This window comes from Dunckerocampus dactyliophorus, chromosome 20 (assembly GCF_027744805.1).
Source record: "Dunckerocampus dactyliophorus isolate RoL2022-P2 chromosome 20, RoL_Ddac_1.1, whole genome shotgun sequence".
In the NCBI taxonomy this organism is placed as follows: domain Eukaryota; kingdom Metazoa; phylum Chordata; class Actinopteri; order Syngnathiformes; family Syngnathidae; genus Dunckerocampus; species Dunckerocampus dactyliophorus.
The window spans coordinates 5720733-5742792 of NC_072838.1; the positions used below are offsets into that span (position 1 = coordinate 5720733).

A 22060-nucleotide genomic window follows, 5' to 3' on the forward strand; every position below is an offset into this window, starting at 1 on the left:
GTCAAACAGTAGCACATCACATAGTACAATTCACAATTTTGCATATCCAAAAAGGAGTAGGAAGAAGCAAAGCTTATTTAATCCTACCCCTCATCAGTTTTACATCAGTTGCAATACATTTATTCACCTCTTGTTCTTCCAAGTGTACTTTGTAGGTCTACATGACAATGTAGTGCAATCATAGCCAAGGTTTTTACTTACTAAAAGGAAGCTAGAGGCTTAATAATAACTGATAGAATATATCCACGACCCACAGAACAAAGCTGTGCTAGTAATGTCTTACGCTTGTTTTTTATATTTTACTTTTTATACGGCAGTGTCATTACAGCTTCAGTTCATCAGGAAGTGACGGGAAGTGACGGTGGGCGTCCCGAGCAGGAGAGCTAGGCTCAGTGCCAGCTGTGAGTTTCGAGAGAGTTGGGAAGTGTGTTTATGTTGGCGTGGATGTAAAGTCCTGCAGTGTTCTCCGCTGTTAATAAAGCCATTAAAGTGCATCGGCGACGTGAGTCTCTCCTTCCCCACAACAAGCGGCATTACAGTATTGACACACATTGTGCACACTGTCTCACACCAGGAAATAAACAGTGTCACTTGTTACAGGCATTGCCTGGACAGCTATGTAGTGGGGCTTGTTTAACCTTTGCCTTGTGGGCAAGCAGGAAGGAGAGATGATGCTGAGAGATGTGTGTGTGTTCTGAGCTGCTGTCTAGTGGCCGCGTTCAAGAAATAATGTTGACAGAAGAAAGAGGAGAAGTTTCCTTCTTTGCTTCGGAGCTGAATAACACTGACAAGTTAACAGACTAGTAGCGAACGGAAAAGAAGACGTCTTTTTTTTGTGTCGAATACAGAAGATGAGGACTTTGATGGATTTGTGGATGAGGATTGATGAAAAATAACGTGAGTACATTCTAAAATACTTCAATTAAGTACAACCGAACTCAGTTTAGCTCCCGCTGCCGCATGCATGCTAGCATATGTTTTTTTTATTGTAGCGTCGCTGGGAGCATGTCCTGTTCCCAGCCTACTTTGCGGTAATGTTTTGGTGCACATGCTCTTAAAGTTACATGTTTGACCAGGAAATAGCAAGCTCAAAAGAAGACGGCTTTTTTATGTGGAACAACTGACAGTTTGTGTGGATCTTGTAAATGATTGTGACTGAGCTAGGACTCAGTAATTCAAGTCTACACACGACGGCTTCATTGATTGAAAAACAAAACTTTTTCGTGCATGAAGCTTCTACTTGAGTCGGTAATTTGGCCGCTATATGCAGTCAGATATTGACCAAGGGAGACAAAATGGGTGGCCGCTGGCCGCGTTGGACAGGTGACTGCTATACACAGGGTCTATAACATGTAAATTTGCTGCGGGGGATTTTACAGTGGCTGCTATAGGCAGGTGGCCGTTCTATAAAGGTGGCCGCTAAGACAGGTTTGACTGTATTTATATACATTGTATCGGGGTGCACACGCTTTTTCAGCTCTAATTCAAAGCCCAACATTATTTCCTTTAACAAAGACCATGTAAAGCATCATCATACAAAAGGCATTTTTTCCCATAGAAAATCATGGAAATAGAAAATATCCATCTAGGGCAGGGGTGTCCAAACTTTTTCCAGCGAGGGCCACATAGTGAAAAATAAAAGGATGCAACTTTGCCACTTGAATATTTTGTAAAGCAACACATACAGTATATGTACAGGTGATATGCTAAGAAGTTATATATATTATATTCAAGAAAAAAATATCAATTTCACAGTTTGCTCTTTTTCTAACGATTTTTGCTGTTGTTTTTTTTTATTTTACAAATATTTCAGCTTTCTTTTAAAATAATCTTTGTATATTTTCTAATTGTAATATGATTACTTTATTTCCACATTATAACTTTTTCCCCAACCAAAATTTCCCCCAAAAATTACAACTTTATTTTGTTTAGTTTGTTTCTCATATTACAGCTTTAAAAGACATTTTGATTTTATTCTCGTAACATCCTAACTTTTTCTGCAACCTAATATCCCAAAAATTACAACTTTAATCTTTTTTTGTATATTTACAATTTTTACGAGAATAACGTTGCAATATTATGATGAAAAATAACGTCATTTTTGTACCATAAAGTTGAAATATTAACAAAAAGATGTTTTTTTCGTCTTAATATTATGACAAACAAAAAGAGATCAAAGTTGTAATTTATGGGAAAATAGGTTGCAGAAAAAAGTTAGAATGTTACCAGAATAACATCAAAATATTATGCAAATAAAGTCACAATTATGGGAAGAAAATTTACAAGAAGAAAGCTGAAATAGTTGGAAAATTGAAAAAAAACAGAAAAAATTTAACATCTGTAATTTTACCTGAATAAAAGTCAGTGTAACGAGAAAAAAAGTCGCAATTTTACAGGACCCTCCTGTTCATTTCACTCACGCCTCTTCCTTTAAGCAAGCTCAAGTGCCTTTGAGCAGCTCTGTTCGGACTCAAGATCAACACAATATAAAAAAATATGAATAAAAAACACTTTGATGTCAAGTAGGGGGCCACAAAATATGGTACCGTGAGCCGCAATTGGCCTGTGTTTGAGACATTTGCTTTAAAGGTTCCACTATACTTGATCTTGGAATAGTGTTTGCTGTTTTTCTTACCTGGTATTAAGCTGATCAGCCAATGAGTGACCAGAAGGTTCACTGGGATCATGATGGCCCAGTTCTGAATCAGTCCCTGTCAGCAGAGAGGATGAAGACCAATCGTTAGAATATAACAGTATGTACATCCCGCCATAAACATCCCTATTCCTGACATGCTCACATTTTCCCTTTCATTAGCATGTTATTCAAGTGTTATTCTCCTCTCATGCCCGTGTTTTCCCTGAACTGACCAGCAGCTGTGCACACAGTCCTTGCAACCATCCCTCTGTCCCCTGATCCCGACGCACCTGCTCCTCATCCTTCACCAGACCCTCAGTATTGTACAGCCTTGCCAGCTGTTGCCCGATATCTATTTGTTTTCACTCATTATTTCCCTCCTTTTGTTTGATGCGTTTATTGCAGCTTCCATTAAATATGTGCAAACATTCCTGCCTTACGCCCCCAAGGTGAGAGCTCTGAATTTGTTATTTTTTTCTCTAAAAATGGGGCGATATTTTATAAATCAGGGATAATACAGGCAACATGTACAGCATATATGTACCACTGTAAAAAAAAAAAAAAAAAAAAAAAAAAAGCCCACAACGTTTACATCTTTATGTCTTTATGCTTCACTGATCATCTTTTCATGTCAAGCACTGAGATTTTGTTAGGTTTGTTTCATTTTGGTGTTGTCACCTTTTGACCTGTGTGCTTCTCTGTAGATCCCTTCACTCCTTGAGTGGGCGGCGCCACGAGGCACACCTGTAGCCACTTGGTCATCAAGGGCTCTTAAGCCACATGGCTGCAGGAGGAGGACGTGGGATTGTACTACTGGTTTGCATGCTGCCTGTGATACACCAGTTTGTTTGCTCCTGTGCTCTTTGCCTTAAGATTGCTGTGTCCTTTCAAAGTCTGTTCCACGTGCTCCTTGCCTCCTGTGACGCCGTCTGCTCATCAGTGAGTTGTTTCCTTTTTCCACGGTGCCTTTTTGTTTTACTACCTTAGTTGCACCGTTCTACCTCAGTTTGGACTCAGAAGTTTTTGCTATTTGTTTGTTACTTGGTTCCTGTTCAACAAGATTAAAGATATTATTTTTACCTGGATTGTGTCTGGCTCTGCATATTGGGATCTCTGCCTGACTGCACGTAACAGAACAATCCCACCATGCAAACAGATCCCGCAGAGTCTGACCCGGTGCATGCTGCACTCAGGGCACATGGAGGTATGATTAGCGAACATCATTTGGCTATCAGGGATATGTCCACGCTTCTCCAGTCCATCTCCAGCAACTTGGACCGGCTCGTCAGCAAGGGAACGAGCTCCACCTTGTCGGCTCCAGCTGATGGCATAGTCACTCCTCCCCAGCTGCTGCCATCTGTTCCTCATTCCTCTGCCAGTGGATTAAAGGAACCAGTAATTCCTCACCCTTCAAGGTACGCTGGCGACCGTGGAAAATGCAAACAATTCATACACCAATGCCAACTGGTATTTGACCAGCAACCCATCACCTACCCCACCTGCCGAGCAAGAGTAGCCTTTATGGCCAGTCTCCTGTCGGAGAGAGCTGCTGAGTGGGCACTGGCTATATTAGAGAATCGTCCGGAGCTACGGGACTCTTTATCTGGCTTCATTTCTGAGTTCCGCAAGGTGTTTGACCACCCCTTAAGAAGGCGCCAGGCAGCCAGCCGTCTGATGGCTCTACGCCAACACAAGGCTTCCGTGGCAGACCACTCAATAAACTTTCGCATTCTCGCAGCGGAGAGTGGCTGGAACACTACAGCCCTCTGTGATATTTTTCTAGCCAGCTTGAACTCTAATATAAAGGATGAGCTCGTAACGAGAGATGAGACTGAGTCACTGGAGCAGCTCATTTCCCTCGCCATTAAGCTGGACGACCGCATCAATGAGCGCAAGGCAGAGCAACGAAACCCTACGTGCACCCAGTCTTCTTCTTCCACCTCCATCCTGCAACCATCCCCTCCAGATGTGGTTCCCAGCACAGCAGTCCTTGGTCCAGCACCCAGTGAGGAACCCATGCAACTTGGAGGTGGTCGTCTTACTCCGGCCGAGCGGACACGCCGGCTGCGCCTGCATCTCTGTCTATACTGCGGCCGTGCTGATCATGTCATCTCCAAGTGTCCTGTTCGACCTGCAGGACGTCCGACCTCCACTGGAGGAGCATTCACCGTGGGCCAGTCTACCGTCGAGGCGTCGCCAGGGCGCCTTCAACTGAAAGGTACACTCGCCTGGGAGGAGAACTGCCTTAATATCTGTGCACTTGTTGACTCTGGGGCAGATGACTGTTTTTTGGATTACAACTTTGTTAACCTGCATAACATCCCTGTGTTCTGTCTTAAGGAGGCCAAAGTGGTTCGTTCGCTCGACGGGCGCGTTTTGGCTCACGTTACTCACCAAACCGAGACACTTACCCTAAGAGTATCCGGTAATCATTTTGAGAAGCTGAGATTCTTTGTAGTACCTTCTCGTTCGGCACCTCTAGTCCTAGGCCTCACTTGGCTCAAGATTCACAACCCTTGTATTGATTGGTCTAGACTTGCTATTACCAATTGGAGCCAGTACTGCCATTCACACTGCCTCCGTTCCGCGTCCGTTCATGCACCCTTTGCTCACTTTTCACCCACTGAACAGATTGACCTTTCTCAAGTACCAAAAGAATATCATGACCTCAAGGAGGTATTCAGTAAGGACAGGGCTATGGAGCTCCCACCCCATCGACCTTATGACTGTGCCGTTGACCTCCTACCAGGAGCTAAGTTACCCACCTCCCGACTGTTTAACATCTCCAATCCTGAACGCGCAGCCCTTGAAAATTACATCTCCACCTCCCTTGCAGCCGGACACATTCGCCCTTCCTCCTCACCTCTAGGTGCCGGGTTTTTCTTTGTGGACAAAAAGGATGGTTCATTAAGACCATGCATTGATTATCGGGCGCTAAATGACATAACCATCAAGAATAAATACCCACTTCCTCTTATCGACTCCGCGTTCTCCTCACTTCACTCCTCTGTCATTTTTTCTAAATTGGACCTTCGGAACGCGTACCACTTAGTCAGAATTAGAGAGGGGGACGAGTGGAAAACGGCATTCAACACCCCTATGGGGCATTTTGAGTACCTAGTTATGCCGTTTGGCCTCACTAACGCCCCCGGAGTGTTTCAGAATCTGATCAATGATGTGCTACGTGACATGCTAGGTCGCTTTGTATTCGTGTACTTGGACGACATCCTGATTTTTTCCCCTTCCCTTCATGAACACATACATCACGTTAGGCTAGTACTTCAGCGACTCCTGGAAAACCGGTTATTTGTGAAGGCGGAGAAGTGTGATTTTCACTCCAAGTCGACGTCTTTCCTGGGGTTCATTGTGGAGAAAGGGCGACTCAAGGCTGATCCGGCTAAGATACAAGCCGTGGTCGATTGGCCCACTCCTATAACAAGGAAGCAGCTGCAGAGGTTCCTGGGCTTCGCCAATTTTTACCGTAGATTTATTCGCAACTTTAGTCGAGTCGCAGAACCTCTCACTAAGCTTACATCCGTTAAAGTCTCATTTGTCTGGACCCCAGAGGCAGACGCGGCATTTAAAAAGCTTAAATCCTTGTTTATAAGTTCCAACGTCCTCACCCATCCTGACCCCTCTCGCCAGTTTATTGTGGAAGTTGATGCCTCAGATTCCGGGGTCGGGGCCGTGCTCTCACAACGTTCTTCCACTGACCGTAAACTCCGCCCCTGTGCCTTCTTTTCACGCCGTCTCTCACCTGCCGAAAGTAATTATGACATAGGCAATAGGGAACTGTTGGCCGTCGTCTTAGCCTTACAGGAGTGGAGACATTGGTTGGAGGGCTCCACCCACCCTTTCATTGTATTTACTGACCACAAAAACCTAGCTTACCTCCGCTCCGCACGACGACTTAACCCTCGCCAGGCACGGTGGTCCCTATTTCTAGCTAGTTTCAATTTCACCATTACATACCGCCCTGGCTCTCGTAACAGTAAACCGGATGCCCTCTCCAGACTCTTTTCCCCTTCTTCAGAGGTCCCCGAGGCTGAACCCATCCTTCCACAGACCCGGATCCTGGGCGCTCTCCAATGGGAGGTTGAGAGCCGAGTGACAGATGCCCTCAAGGACATTACCCCCCCAGCGAAGTGTCCACCTGGCCTGCTATACGTCACCCCTACACTGCGCTCCGAGGTCCTGACCTGGGCACACAGTTCCAGGATTGCTTGCCATCCAGGCTTCCACCGCACCCTGTTCCTGCTTGGTCAACGTTTTTGGTGGCCATCCTGTCAAGCGGACACCAAGCAGTTTGTGGCGGCCTGCCCAGTGTGTGCACGCAGCAAGGCTTCCCACCAGGCTCCGGCTGGACTTCTCCGCCCACTCCCATTACCCCTCCGCCCTTGGTCACACATTTCAGTAGATTTTGTTTGTGGACTGCCTCCCTCTGACAACAACTCTGTGATTTTTACTATAGTTGACCGTTTCTCCAAGATGGCCCATTTCGTTCCCCTCCCCAAACTCCCATCTGCATTGGACACGGCCAAACTTCTAATCCTCCATGTTTTCCGCCCCCATGGCATACCTTTGGACATTGTTTCCGACAGGGGGCCTCAGTTTACCTCTGCCGTGTGGAAGTGTTTTTGTGAAGCCCTAGGGGCAACCACTAGCATGTCTTCGGGCTATCATCCGCAATCAAATGGACAGACAGAGAGAACCAATCAAGACCTGGAGACAGTACTGCGCTGCATCTGCCACCAACAACCTGCTTCATGGGCTAAACATCTTCCCTGGGTGGAATATGCTCACAATTCCTTGGTCAGTTCTGCTACAGGTGTTTCCCCATTCTATTCTGTGTACGGCTACCAGCCCCCAGCTTTTCCATCCCTGGAATCTAATGTGGCCGTTCCCTCTGTGCTCCAGCACCTACGCCGTGTCCGCCGTTCCTGGCGCAACACCAGAGCAGCCCTAAGACGCACTTCAGAGCGGAACCAACGTGTCGCGAATCGCCACCGCAACCCAGCTCCAAGTTATAGACCCGGTGAGAAGGTCTGGTTGTCATCTAAGGACATCCCTCTGGCAGATACTTCCAAGAAACTGGCCCCGAGATACATCGGCCCATTCACGGTGGAACGAGTCATCAACCCTAACGCAGTCAAGCTCCAGCTCCCTACATCTCTTAATATCCATCCTGTTTTCAATGTCTCCCGTCTCAAGCCAGTCTCTACTAGTCCTCTCAGCCCTCCAGTCAGGTCACCTCCTCCTCCTAGGTTGGTCGACGGCCATCCCGCTTATTCCGTTAACAAGATCCTTAACTCTCGGAGAAGGGGTAGGGGTTTCCAATACCTTGTAGAGTGGGAGGGATACGGTCCGGAGGAACGTTCATGGATTGGCGGTAAACTTATTCTTGACCCCTCTCTAATTTCTGACTTTCACAAACGGTTCCCTGACAAGCCTGGTAGGCCGCCAGGAGGCGTCCGTTGAGGGGGGGGTACTGTTAGGTTTGTTTCATTTTGGTGTTGTCACCTTTTGACCTGTGTGCTTCTCTGTAGATCCCTTCACTCCTTGAGTGGGCGGCGCCACGAGGCACACCTGTAGCCACTTGGTCATCAAGGGCTCTTAAGCCACATGGCTGCAGGAGGAGGACGTGGGATTGTACTACTGGTTTGCATGCTGCCTGTGATACACCAGTTTGTTTGCTCCTGTGCTCTTTGCCTTAAGATTGCTGTGTCCTTTCAAAGTCTGTTCCACGTGCTCCTTGCCTCCTGTGACGCCGTCTGCTCATCAGTGAGTTGTTTCCTTTTTCCACGGTGCCTTTTTGTTTTACTACCTTAGTTGCACCGTTCTACCTCAGTTTGGACTCAGAAGTTTTTGCTATTTGTTTGTTACTTGGTTCCTGTTCAACAAGATTAAAGATATTATTTTTACCTGGATTGTGTCTGGCTCTGCATATTGGGATCTCTGCCTGACTGCACGTAACAGATTTCACACTTTGTTCATCGGACCATGAACACATCTAGGCCCCTATGAAATTCTTCTTCCCTATGAAACCTTTGACATTTATTTTACAAAAGTACACACTAAGCTGGTGACAGTAAATAAAAGGTCCATTAATTAAATGCAAAAAATCCTGACATTTATAGATGCAATACATCATTGGACAATTTTGCCCAGTATTTCAGAAGGGGATTTAGCTTGGCTAACTTTTCTAATGGGATGTCAGCGTCTGCACATTCATTAATTAATTCATTCATTCATTTTCTATGCCGCTTGTCCTCCAAAGGATTGCGGGGGTATGCTGGAACCTATCCCAGCTAACTTTGGGCTTGGACTTTGGCCTCTGCACACATTGCTACAAAATCCTCAACAAACTGTAATCAACTGCCTGTGGCTAAGGAAGACGTAGTCACCAATGCAGTTGCAATTGTCTTATTAACTCATTCAATACCAAAGACATAGTTATGCGTTTTTATCATCCCGAACGCCCGAGCCCCAACAACGTATTTATACGTCTTTTACGTTATTTTGCAAGAGAGGCAAAAAGAGGTGATGATGCAAGTCTCCACTAATATATTTCACGTGAGAGCACTTTTAAGCCATAAAAACGGCCACAAGGTAGGTGCATTTGATAAGAGCTCGGCAGGGATCATGTGAACGGAAAAATCACACATGACAGGAAGGAGGAAGTGAGAGAGCATGCAGAAGGTTACGCATTGTAGGGAAATTCTAACGCATGCACATGCATGAATGCACGTGCATACATGGACACCGATAGTTCAATTCCAAATGTGAAAATTGTAAATATTTGATGGTGTTATATTTGTAAATAAATTGTTATTTTGATGTAATACAACCCATTTAGTGTTGGTATAGTTGTTATATAAATGCAAAACATATTTGTGTCAAAGTGTAAGCTATGCCATCTTTTCACAAACAGCTGGTTTTCTCCCTTTTCCAGTCGGGAACTGATATTTTCCTGAAACGTACCCATGTTCTACTGCTGATGACTAAAGAACGGAAAAAGGTAGAAACAAACTTTTTTCTGACAAAAGACGGGGGTCTAATCTTTCTTTAGGTAGGTTCCATGTTTATGTAGACATACAAAAAAAATGGGCCCCATTCACAAACCAAATAATAATAAGCATTTAGAACTGTTTTATGCCTGTAAAATTACAATTGTAAAATGATAAAAAGCTGTTTTGTGTTAACATTTTTAAGACTTGTGTTAGTTAGCAAAGCAAAGCAGCTGACCCCCGCTTCCTGTTTCCATGTATTAGCAAGCTAATAGGATGCTAACAAGGACGTTTTGTGATAAAAATACATTAAGAACACAGTTGGACTCACGCAGTGTGTTAATAACACGGCAAGACGTGCCATATTGTGCACTAACCGGAAAATGTACGCAAACTGAGACAAAATTTCTACATACATTTTCAACATTAACCAAAAAACGCAGTGTGTTAAATATAGTCATTTTTTGGAGTGTTACATCAATTACTCGTGGATTTTCGCCATTCGCTGGTAGGCGTGGAACGTAACCTCTACAAAAAGCGGTACTCTATTGTACATCCATATAGCAAAGGAAAGTCATTCAAGTATTTAAATCACACAGTTATTGAATTGCATGACAGACTCATTTGAAAAGTGATCAATGTCAAAACCACAGTCGCTGAAAGCTGCTGAGTACTCTGCTACGGCCAAAGGCCAAAGCTGCAACAACATTGGAGCATACATTTCCCAGTGGATGAGCATTTTTTATTACAAACCCATGTTTTCTCCAAATATGCAACTCTCAGATGATGCTCCTACAGTATAGCTTGTGGAAACAAACAGCCTGAATACCCAAAATAAGAACCATCAAATGAAACAGATAATGAGTTAAAAATATCCAACTTTTTGTAAGACCGTAAATACATCCTGCCTGAGTTCTGACTGGTAATTGGATGAGCGTGCAGAAGGGAGCGGGAGCCGGTGTTTGCCTGCCTGCGTTCATTGAGTCGTGACATAATCATCTTCACTCAACATTTTCTGAAAAGTAGTCAATTATATCAAAGTAGACATACATGTGTAACAATGGTCATCCATGCAGTCCAGCCCTGCAATGAACAAGCGACCACATACAGTAAATCCATCGATTGACTGGTGAAACACAATGTCTAGTCCATTCATTTTCAATGAAACCTGCGTGACAGGGCGATTGTCGGGAGTCTCTGTCCACGCGTGTTACATTCTGTGCTTGTGCATGTCATTGTGCACATGCTGACTTGTGACGCCATCCCAGAAAGTTGGGAAATGTTCAACTTTTCAACGATGTGTCCCAGACGCGGACCAATCAGCAGGACTTTCACTGACCGACCAATGAGCGGACCAAGGATGCTTTTCAGTACTCTCTCGCAGGTAAACATGGAGGAACAATACTTGCGGTGTCAGATTTCCTGGAACTATTTGACATTTCTAAAAAGGAATATAAAGATTTAAACAAAAAAGCAGCAGCCTGGGAACTTGTTGGCGCTAGCATAAACATATCAGGTCAGTTTCTATTAGTTTACACTGACATTTATGTAAGTTTGTCTCAGATCCTAGCAAGAATACTCAATCAACACCGGCCGCTTATTCTCCTCTGAATTATTTTAATACCCCAAAATTCCTTCCAAATCTGACAGCCAATCAAAACCGTGGGGGACTCGTAATTCGCTCTGCATCGCACACCGGTGTCACTGGCCACAGTGACATGCTTGTCGCCATAGCCAGCGAGCTAAAGGAAACAGGCTGCCAATTCACTGTGTTGTACATTTCTTGAGGCATCAGGTAATGGAGTTTAACCAAGATACCATCACAACTGTGTAGGGCTGTCAATTGATTAAAATACTTAATTATGATTAATCGCATTTTGTCCATAGTTAACTCAATTAATCGCACTTCATCACAGATAGAAATAAGTTTTATCTATAAGTGAGGATGTAAATCTCTTTGCGGTAAACGATTCGATACGCAACTATAGCTACCTCAAATTTTATGTAAAGTGATAGCAATTTTGGAAATATGGGCCATTATTTAATTTTAAAAAATAATATATAGCTAGAAATCCCATTCTCGCCCAAAGTCAGCTGGGATAGGCTCCAGCATACCCCCGCGACCCTAATGAGGATAAGCGGCACAGAAAATGGATGAATGGATGGATAGAAATTCCGCAGTTTTTGCATGTTTAATGTGAGCGGCGTTTTGTCCCACTTTGTTCGACGGATCTTGAACGCACCATCTAACTTTCTCCCACACTACACAGGTAGACTACTATACTGTATTTTCCCCATTTTTCTTTCACCTCATATTTGCTCCCAAATGCTGATACTATGTGGGAATGCATTAAGGTAAGATTTGATGACGTTATTGAGTGTTAATGTGTATATTTGTGTGGTGCAACTCTCTCAAAAACAAACTCCAGGCTCACACTGGTGGATGGTAGGGCTGTACTGTATTCATTTTGTGCTTTTAATTTGATGTTCTTTCTGTCATAGTTTTACACAATACATAATAAATTAGATATGTTAATATGCTATAAATTACCTATGTTTTACTGATGCATTGAAAATCTTTCCCGGTGACTAGCTAGTGCGCTGGTAATGCTATTTACATCCATTCTCATCTTGAGCCATGCTCGCATTGACACAAGCCCCGAAACAGCTGTCCTCAGCTATGCCTGCCATTAAATAGCAGCTTTAAATATTTAAATATCCAGCATTAAATGCACTTGATTGCATTTATTTGCATTTTGCTTTTTTGTTGTTTTTTTTTTTACTAACAAAATATATATTGTGTTGTTACTTGAGTTGCAGGACCAACCTCAGTAGACTTCATTGAGAATTGCATTTTATTTATTTAGAAAGAATTCAGTTATTTTTGCTTTATTTTAAATACATACAGTCATGTAAAAAATGATTAGACCACCCTTGTTTCTTCAGTTTATTGATCCATTTTAATGCCTGGTACAACTAAAGGTACATTTGTTTGGACAAATATAATGATGATAACAAGTATAGCTCATAAGAGTTTAATTTAACAGCTGATATGTAGCAACTTCCTTGGTTTTCTTGATAATAACCAAAATCACCTAAGTTCTTACATGAATAGCTATAGCATTGTACTGCCAAAAAATTTAACTCTTATGAGCTATTTTTGTTGTCAGCGTTATATTTGTCCAAGCAAAGGTACCTTTATTTGTATCAGGCATTAAAATGAACAAGAAACTGAAGAAACAAGGGTGGTCGAATTTGTATGTTCCACTTTCATACATGGTTTAAAAATGACTTGACTTTTGTTCTCTTTTCAACAAGGATATTTCAAAATAACAATTTTTTTAAAACTGTAATTAGAATACACTCAAACCATTTTGCCCAAGGTTCTCATACTGTTAGAATCTCATACCGGCCCATGTCCCCTTACGACAACCAATTTTTTCCGACATTCCAAAAATTCGCAATTGTCCCGGAATTCCGCATTTTCTGTAACACAAATTCCCTTTATTTATTTTATAGAAATACTTATTACTAGGGGTTAGGGGTGGGAATCTCTGGCCACCTCACGATTGGATGCGATTACAGAAGCCTTCGATGCGATGATAAAACAATTATTTTGGTCTTGTTTGGTTTGGTTTATATAAAATAAACATGAAACAGATGAATTTACTTCCACTATCTTAATAATTGCAAGGTTACATCTACCAACATATTTCCCATTGCACAGAATCAACAGGGAAAGTAAAGTGCTCCAATAGCAGCATGTATAAAATTAACAAACTTCAGCATATTCTGAGTAACCAACATAACAAAATCTGCCATTATTCACAAATAAATAATAGACTTCTGAGTTCAAACTGAAATCCTGAGCTTTGAATCTCTGGGAAAATAATATTTTTGCTGTATAGCAAAGTCAAAAACAGTTTTCATACAAAATATTGACTTCTATACCAGCAGCTCTCGTACAAGAATAATGCTTGCAGGCATCAGTATATTTTGAATAACCCAAAAAACTAGGCTGCCCTTATTCACAATTGCAATGTCAGTGAAATAACGTTGCGATTGGACGTTGTATCTGGATTCCAAAGTGCGCAACAAAGCACGAAATGCCTGCTTCTCAACAACCAAATATCGCCACAAATCCTTTGCAATAAAAGCATTTCAAAGAGAAACACTTCTCTGAGTTGGGTGGAAAATGAGTTATCACCTCCTCCAAGGTTCTCTGGTCGGCAGCTACTTTAGCTGGCTGTTTTTCCTCCTGGTTTGGGCGGAAACGTGCCATGTGGTTTCACATATTTGTCACGTTCCCAAAATATTTTAAGCTTGTATGACAAAGATTGCATTTTGTCCGGCTCTTGTCCAGCTCATGTTTACCTTCAACTACGTGAAAGCCAAAGTCTTTCCAGAAGCTCGCTTTAAATCCAGTGGGTGCGGGCCGGAGTTTACGCTCAGCCATTCTGGTAGCGTCTTACACTTAGGTGCACCACCATAAACTGTCCAGGCGGCACTTCCGCCTTCTGTCTTTTTGTTCCGTTTTTTTTGTTCTGTCAGCATTGATTATTGACATTTATGAATTGATTAACAATCGTCAATGTCCCCACCGCGATGCATCTAAGAATCGATTATTTCCCCCACACCTTCCAGGGGTGTGTATCAAATTCTGTACTTTTATCAGCATTTTGTCGGTACTACCAAGCACCGATTTACGTAACATCAAAAGCACCATGTTTCGATACCTAAACAGCAGTCTCTGTGAAGTGTCATGGCGCAGCTCCTCAGAACATTCAATTCACAACCGAAGAAGACAAAGCCAGAGGGAGGGGGCGACGTTTACACCAACAAAGACAGAAATTAAAGCGACAGAAGCTGAAATACGTCAGATTAGTAGTTATTTTAAAAAGATCGGTCCTGCTTAAACAGGACAGTATAAGAGTATAAATTCAGTGCTCAGGTTTATGATAGCGCAGGTGTATTGTATACAACTTCCAGCTGGAAAGACGAGCTGAGCTATTTGTGTTTTTTAAGTGCAACATTTAAATTGCACTTTATTTACAAAGCACATCTCCACTCAAACAGTGCACTCATTTGTCATTAAACACTGGCATCATGTCTGAATTGAACCCTTATAAAAATACTAACAGTTGAAGCAAATATTCTTTGGTGAGCTACTTAACATTAGCTGGGCGAGCTACTGCTAGCTCACAAGCTACCTGTTAAAATATACTACGTGTTTATATTAAACAACTTAGACACACAACTAGTGTTTTGAAGACAAGACATAATTATTACCAAGGTTGTTAAGTGACACTTTAAAAAAGTAACTTAGGACGTAGGCCATGAACGTGATAGCCATTTGTAGCTCCCCTGTGGGACAAAAACGAGCTCCCAACTAACTGCATTGCTTGTTTGTTTCAAAGACAAACTTTCACTGTGGTAAAAAAGTCACATTTGGAGAGGTTAGGCGGAAAGGTGGAAAACGAGAGGCAGGCAAAGTGTGTAAATAAAGATGGCAGAAAAGCTGAACAGCAATGACATTGAAAGGTGAGCGGTCACACACGCTGGCATGAATAGTCTTAGTCTGTGACAAATTGACTCCACATTTTACAGATTACTTTTCATTCTCATGGTAATAAGGGACAAAGTGCATTCCTTGCCGACTCAACACGAGACACATGCGCGAGGAGATGAGAAATTCACTTGAAAGGTCTCCAATTTTAGTCGCAAAATGCAACCATTTAGTCGCTGTACCCACATTTCTCCCAAAACTCCACATTTTGCAAACACAAATGATATTAAGAATTCTTATAACTTGCACATTTCTCAACTGATTCAAACCATTCCGCCAAAATATTTTTAACATTCCAAAAATCCCCGGTTCTCCCAGACTTCCACATTTTCCCAAAAATTCCCACTGAAATGAATGACATTTTCCCATATTTCCCAATCCATTCAAACCATTCCCGCATGAAAATAGTCAGGCTCGCAATCCCACATCCCAAAAACAAAAACTCACACTTTTCTTGCAATCCCACCTTTTCCATACTGCATTTCTGTTCAGTTTCCAGCATTCACACGCAATTTCAACACAAATTGCCTTGTCTAGTTACATTTTAGGATGCCACCTTGCAAATGAATTTCACTGCAAAATACAGTAATCCCTCATTTATGGTACTATAATTGGTTCAAGGCCCGACCATGATAAGTGAAGTACTGAAGTTCCGCAAAGTAGGATTCCTTATTTATAAATGGAATATTTTTGTAGTCACGGCATAGAAAACCTATTATGGACCTTCTAAATACGTTTTTAACATTATTAGAGCCCTCTCGACATGAAATGACACCCCTATAGTCAACCTTACATCCATATTACCCAATATTATATAAAAACAGACAAAAATAAGCCATTTAAGACATAAATAAAACCTGTGCTCATGTGGTGTCACAGTAAATGTGTTCCGGTGCTAGCAGAGGAGCAGAATGCATGGCGGACAGGAAGTGATGTCCGGGTTCAGTTTTACAAGTTTTCACAAGTTTAAGCTTGTTGTGGATTATGGCCACAACAGTAGCATGTGTTATTATTATGACCATTCTTTTTTATTATTATATATTATTATGTTTATTATTATAAGTTATTATTATGGTGCCTGTTGTGAGATCATTTAAATCTGCATAGAAGCCTGTTCTGACAATCATTAATTTAGCCATTTTTATGCTTGAAAATGCTTAATTTAGGCAAAAAATACGTATAATTAGTTTAAATGTCCATTTTTTAAACTAATAATATGTAATATATAATAAACAATTGTTAGTGACTATCGTTTGTTGTGGTTGTTGCTGCTTTGGTAGCTGTCTTCTCCTGGCCTGTTTCTCTTTTCTTGCAGTTACACCTTAAGCGGGCTGGAGGCGGGGACGCTGGGCACACCTGTTAATTATTCTTATACCCATTTAAGCTGACGACCCACAGCTGGCAGCCGCTGGTTTACTGTTTCGCTACTGCTGGCTACACACCTGAGGACTTCTGCTACTCACTTCTTGTTCTATGCCTATTTGGCCCTGCCACCTCCCTGCCGTCCAGCTAACTCCTGAGTTTGTATTTCCCTTCATGGTGTATCTTTTATTTGCCTTTTTGTCTCTATTTTACCAAGACACCATCGCTTTCTGTTTGTGGAACTACCCTTTTGCATTTTTGTTATTAAAAGTTCCTGTATCACCACGCGAACTCTCAGCCTCTGCATCTGGGGTCCTAACCACACCGAGAACTTGACAATAATAGGCCGTATACAACCACGAAACTGCATTTATTAATTTATATTTTCGATAAAACGTGATAGAGTGAAGCAGTGAAATTGCCGAGGGACTAATGTAATACAAAACTACAAAATATTCTATAGAGTTATATCCATTCATCAGTTCTGAATACTGTGTATCCTCATTGGGTCATGTTTGAGCTGGGGCCTATCCCAGCTCACGTTGGGGTGTGAGATGGGATACACCCTGGTCACCAATGAATCACTGGGGCACAAATACACAAACAACCATTCTCATTCACACCTATGGACAATTTAAAATGTAGAAAATGTATGCAGGTGACACAAATGTATCAAAAGCACAGCATACATGCAGAATCCCATGAGCTCCCATATAACAGTTGTCTGAACACGGATAATAATGTGCATTTATGTCCATACAGCAGCAAAATATGTCAAAATAGTAGAAGTCAGCGGTGACAATCTGCATGCTCATCTTCTCCATCTCTTCGTAAATCCACTACACTGGATGCTCACCCTACAGGCCCTGAAGCTGGAGGCCACAGGTCCCCACATAAAAACTTATATCAATCCCCACCAAAAAATCACTTCATGTCTCATGTCTCTTGATACAATCTATGCATGTACTGTATACCAGCTACGGTATACAGTATACATGCGTTATACAGTACTGTATGCATGAATCACACAACATACACAGTACATGGTAGACTACACGAAAGCAAAGTTTAAAAAAACAACATGGGCAATTTGCAAACCTCCAAGGAAAATTGAGAGCACAACATCACCTGGAATGAACCCGGGAAAGATTCCGACAGCGAGATAAACAGGTAAGCAACAATTTAGCGAGCTTCCACTTCCTAAAGCGGCTTGTATCGTCTGCTTGGAATGTCGGCGATGGCTGGAGAAGCAACGGTGGCAAATGCATGGATAATACTTACACATCAGACGCAGAGAAGACAACAACTTGGACAGAAAGACCGACAATTGCCTCAAGTGTACTTGGAGGTTGAGCAGCTGGTATTAATGTTGATTCGCCTCTACATGTAGCGATACCTCCATGAATAAATGGTGGTCATTTTTCACATGTTACACTGCTGTATCGTTAGTGTTCCTCACTAGCTTGATCCCTTTATCAGCCCTGCCGTCTCCTCGTGCATCCTGCCCGCTCCTCACGCGCACGACACAATAACAATAGAGGGGGAGACATCGTGCGCGTCAGTGTCGCGACACGCGTTAGCCAATAGGGTGTCATCTCTCATAGGCACGGTCGCTGTGCGCCAATAGGGAAGCGGCTCTTACAACGACGCCGCCAGTCAGGGTCTGTCTGGTTCGTCGAGATTGACAGGCCCGCGAGACTGTTTTCTTTAAGGTGGCGCCGCTGAGATTAGCGCCCCCCGCCCCCAATGTACATTTACATGAGCGCCAAGTGCAACTGTACACTAGCAAAAACCACACATTTTGATGGGAACTATTTAACATGCTCGGGGCTTTAAACGTGCCTCCCCAATTGTCCTTCTCACCTACGTATATGTGCAATAAATATAAATACCATCATAGTGCATTACTTATTTTAAAATGTCCTACAAAAGGTCCTAAACATCTTTGTGCTTGATTTGAGCTCAACAAACCCCTGAGTGATGAAAAGGTAATATTTTGGGGTAATTGTCATGTGACAGTCATGTGACTAACCGGATACACTTCCCCAAAATGGCAGTCTTGCTACCAGAGCTAGCTAATTTACAAACGCTTATTTTTTCCAATAAATATCATTTTAAAACAATTTAAGAACTTGAATGCTTTATTGTGGTGTCAATCACAATGCAACTGTTCTTACTATATTCATTCAGTGAATTCATAGAAAACAAGCAAGGAAAACATCCGACTTTTTAGCTTTAGCTATGGGACCATAACTGTCACAAAAATGCTAATAAATACTCAATGTTACAGTTTCAAACACTTTGCATGACTATATGTTCTTTGGTTCCATTCAAAGTACATTTGTAGCACTAAGCGCAAAATGTGTCAAGCTGAATTATTTTCAAATAATACATTTAGCATGAACAATATACCATGACATCACACGTCTGACATGAATTACAATTTACAACAAAAAATCACACGTCTTCTACTGTGTTCCACTTGGTTTGTAGTATAGATACCATCATTTTACTTTATGGGTTTGATGTGCCAAACTAATATAGAAAAACATAAGCTCACTGTGATTCAATTAGACCAATCAAAAGGCACAGCTACAAAATAGAAAACGGTCAACTCAGCCATGTAAACTTTAGCTACAGATCCAAATGGACACAACATAACATGACATACATTCACAAAGAAAAAAAAGAGGGGAAGACTGTTGCATAATCAAGGCAGTTTAGTTGTCACTAGCATCCGTTCTTATTCACAGAAGTAATAAATGTCAAACAATTGTATAAATGTGCTAAAGAGCACAGGAAAAAAGTGCTTCATCGTGAGACGAAACAACCACTTGCGTGTGACATAGGATGCTGTCAAACAAAGCAGTCTGAATTTGGATTAAGTCATCAGATGATGTGGTCTTCCTCAAGCTTCCTGTATTGACATGTGCCTTGGACCACACAGCGTATTTGCTGTGCAGTGGACACGGATGCTCAGGGTTTGCTGGGGGAGCGGGAGTTGAACACTCCTGGAGCCTCCAGCATCGTCTTTCTTCGTGCCGTCTCTTTGGCTACGTTATGGTTTAGTCTTCTGAGGCGTTCCTGGGGATAGAATATGCAGGATATAGGATCAGTGTTTCCCATACATTTGTTTATTTGTGGCGAATTGCCACAAATAAAAGGGAAAGACAGGATGTATACTCAGTAATCATATACAAGCGGTCGAGAAAGGCAAAGTATGATAGCGATAGTGCTAAGAGGACAGAGAATAAGGCGGCACTTTTCCATCGTTTGGTAACACTTTCTTTCCAGTGAAATAAATAAACCAAGGGTGTCCAAAGTGTGGCCCGGGGGGGCCCATGCCACATTATAAAAATAAACATTAAAAAATTCCAGCAAAAATGAAAAAAGACAAAACGCTACTGCATAACATTTTCTTTTTCTTTTTTTGACATGCACATGCGTCATGGCCAATTATCCATATCATCCGATGACATCATCGAGACCAGGAGTGTCAAACTCGTGCCATGGAGGGCCGAGACAATGCAGGTTTTCTTTCCAGTCAGTCACTAAAGCAGGTGATTTTAATGATCAACACCTTCAGTTTGAGGGAAGAAGCTCATCAATTAAATCACCTGCTGAAGAAACTGGTTGGAGAGAAAACCTGCAGCGTCTCGGCCCTCCAGGGCACAAGTTTGACACATGTGATCTAGACCACGGGTCCGCAACCCGCGGCAGTCTTCTTGTTTTGGCTCCCTATGCAATGCTGAGATATATACTTTTTTTACCACGCCAGAGAGGAAAATTTGCATTTTTTAAAAGAGTTAAAAATATCTGACTTTCTGTAAGACCATGAATGCATCATGGATGAGTTGACTTGCCATTGGATGAGTGTGAGGAAGGGAAGGGAACCTGCTGTTTGCCTGCCTGTGTTCGCTGAGACATGATAGAAAAACATTTTTCCCCCCGCAGTTAGCTAACCATTAATGTATGTCCCCAAAAGAAAAATCTTAGAAGAAAATAATTTTTAATTCTGCACGGACAGATTCCTTTGTCTTCTCCGTCAACGATGCTGGCTTACCTGTATGCTTGATATGGGGCGAGAAACAACAAAAAACACTGCAACACATTTTCAAAACAAAGTACCCATTTTCTGAAATGTAGTAGTTTATTTCAAAGTAGACTTGCACGTGTAACAGTGGTCATCGTGCATGCGCTGGCCACTAAGTAAGTCCACTAATTGATCGTTAAGTCGAGCAGCGTTAGCCAGCGAGCTAAACAGAAAAGGCTGTCAATCGCTGTGCTGCACATTTTTAAGGCGTCCGGTAGTGAGGTTTAAACCAACATGCTATCATAACCCCACTGCTTGGCACCCGTTACACATGGACACTGTACTTACTTTTGTTGTCTTCTGTTGTAACAGGTAACTTTATAATAGTTTATAAGCTATTATGTTTTGCAGCTCCAGACAAATTTTCTTCAGTGGGCGAGCTCTTTTGATAATAAAAGGTTGCCGACCCCTGATCTAGACCCGCCATAACTAGATCGCAGTCCTGTCTGTGGAAAACACTGCAGCATACATGCATAAAAGACTTTGGCATTAAATATTTAAACAACTTGGGAGGTTCATTACTGACCTGAGCATTCTGTAAAATGTTGTTTACAAGCACAACTCTTCGTCTTGCGTTCAGAAGCTTCTTTACATATGGATCCAAGTCTAGAGCCACCTTTTGATGTTCATTTATCCTGCATAATTCTTTGCATAAAATCAAAACACACAAATCAAGAAAGAACATAGTAGGATATTAAATTCGTAGCATTGACCTATTCATAAAGAGTTTTGTTTTCACCGACGTCACAAATCTGGTCAGGACCCAGACACTTCAATTTTACCAATGTCACTTTTTTTCTTTCCATTTCTCTGCAATGAAAGAACATATCCTGAAACAATTCCAAGTGAAAGTATTTTATAAAGATAACGACGCTATATGCGTTGTACATGTTCAAGTTTGTTTAAATTAAAATAATAAAAAATGCAAAAAAAAATGGCCGACATCCGGATTGGTGACGTCACGTGAAAACACTCGATTGGCAAAACAGGAAGGCAAAGTGCTGGAAACGTTACGATATTTGAAGCAAATTACCTGTGGCAAGGCTGTCTATGTGTTCTCTTAGTTCCACCTGGCTTTCTCTGTCAAGAAAAAGACAAATAACGCTCAGGCCAATAGATGAGTTGAGCACTTTTGGGTCACGAGACATTTGTAGCTAGTGAGCTAGCTAGATGTGATGCAGAGGACGATGACACAACGTCGATGAAATGATGAGCGTGACGCACATTTACCTGACTGAGTGTACATGCAGATCGAGTTGCTGGATGGCTGGTTTTAAGAGGTTGCGCATTCCCTCCGCAATAGCATCTTTACCTGATGAATCGTCAACAATCGCCCCAGACGCCATTGTTCATGACAGGCAAAGGCGCTTTAACGGAAACAACGTCACAGTGACGTA

General features: G+C 42.1%; 2 protein-coding genes across 3 annotated transcripts in view; both read right to left on the reverse strand.

Annotated features, from left to right (window-relative positions):
• Window positions 1-18085, reverse strand: part of smad10a (SMAD family member 10a) — a 44538-nt gene extending 26453 nt beyond the window's left edge. For both annotated transcript variants that reach the window (XM_054763238.1, XM_054763237.1), the window contains exons 1-2: window positions 17852-18085; window positions 2636-2711 (exon numbers count right to left, since the gene is read on the reverse strand). In XM_054763238.1, the coding sequence (XP_054619213.1) occupies window positions 2636-2711; window positions 17852-17855 (80 nt within the window). In that variant the 5' untranslated portion in view covers window positions 17856-18085. The remainder of the gene's footprint in view (window positions 1-2635; window positions 2712-17851) is intronic.
• Window positions 18086-18708: 623 nt separating this feature from the next.
• Window positions 18709-22059, reverse strand: snapin (SNAP associated protein). Its single transcript, XM_054764368.1, has 4 exons — window positions 21894-22059; window positions 21697-21743; window positions 21190-21308; window positions 18709-19654 (listed from the first exon to the last, which is right to left on the reverse strand). The coding sequence occupies exons 1-4, from the start codon at window positions 22007-22009 to the stop codon at window positions 19547-19549; spliced, it is 390 nt and encodes a 129-aa protein (XP_054620343.1). The 5' UTR covers window positions 22010-22059; the 3' UTR covers window positions 18709-19546.
• Between the last annotated feature and the right edge of the window lies 1 nt (window position 22060).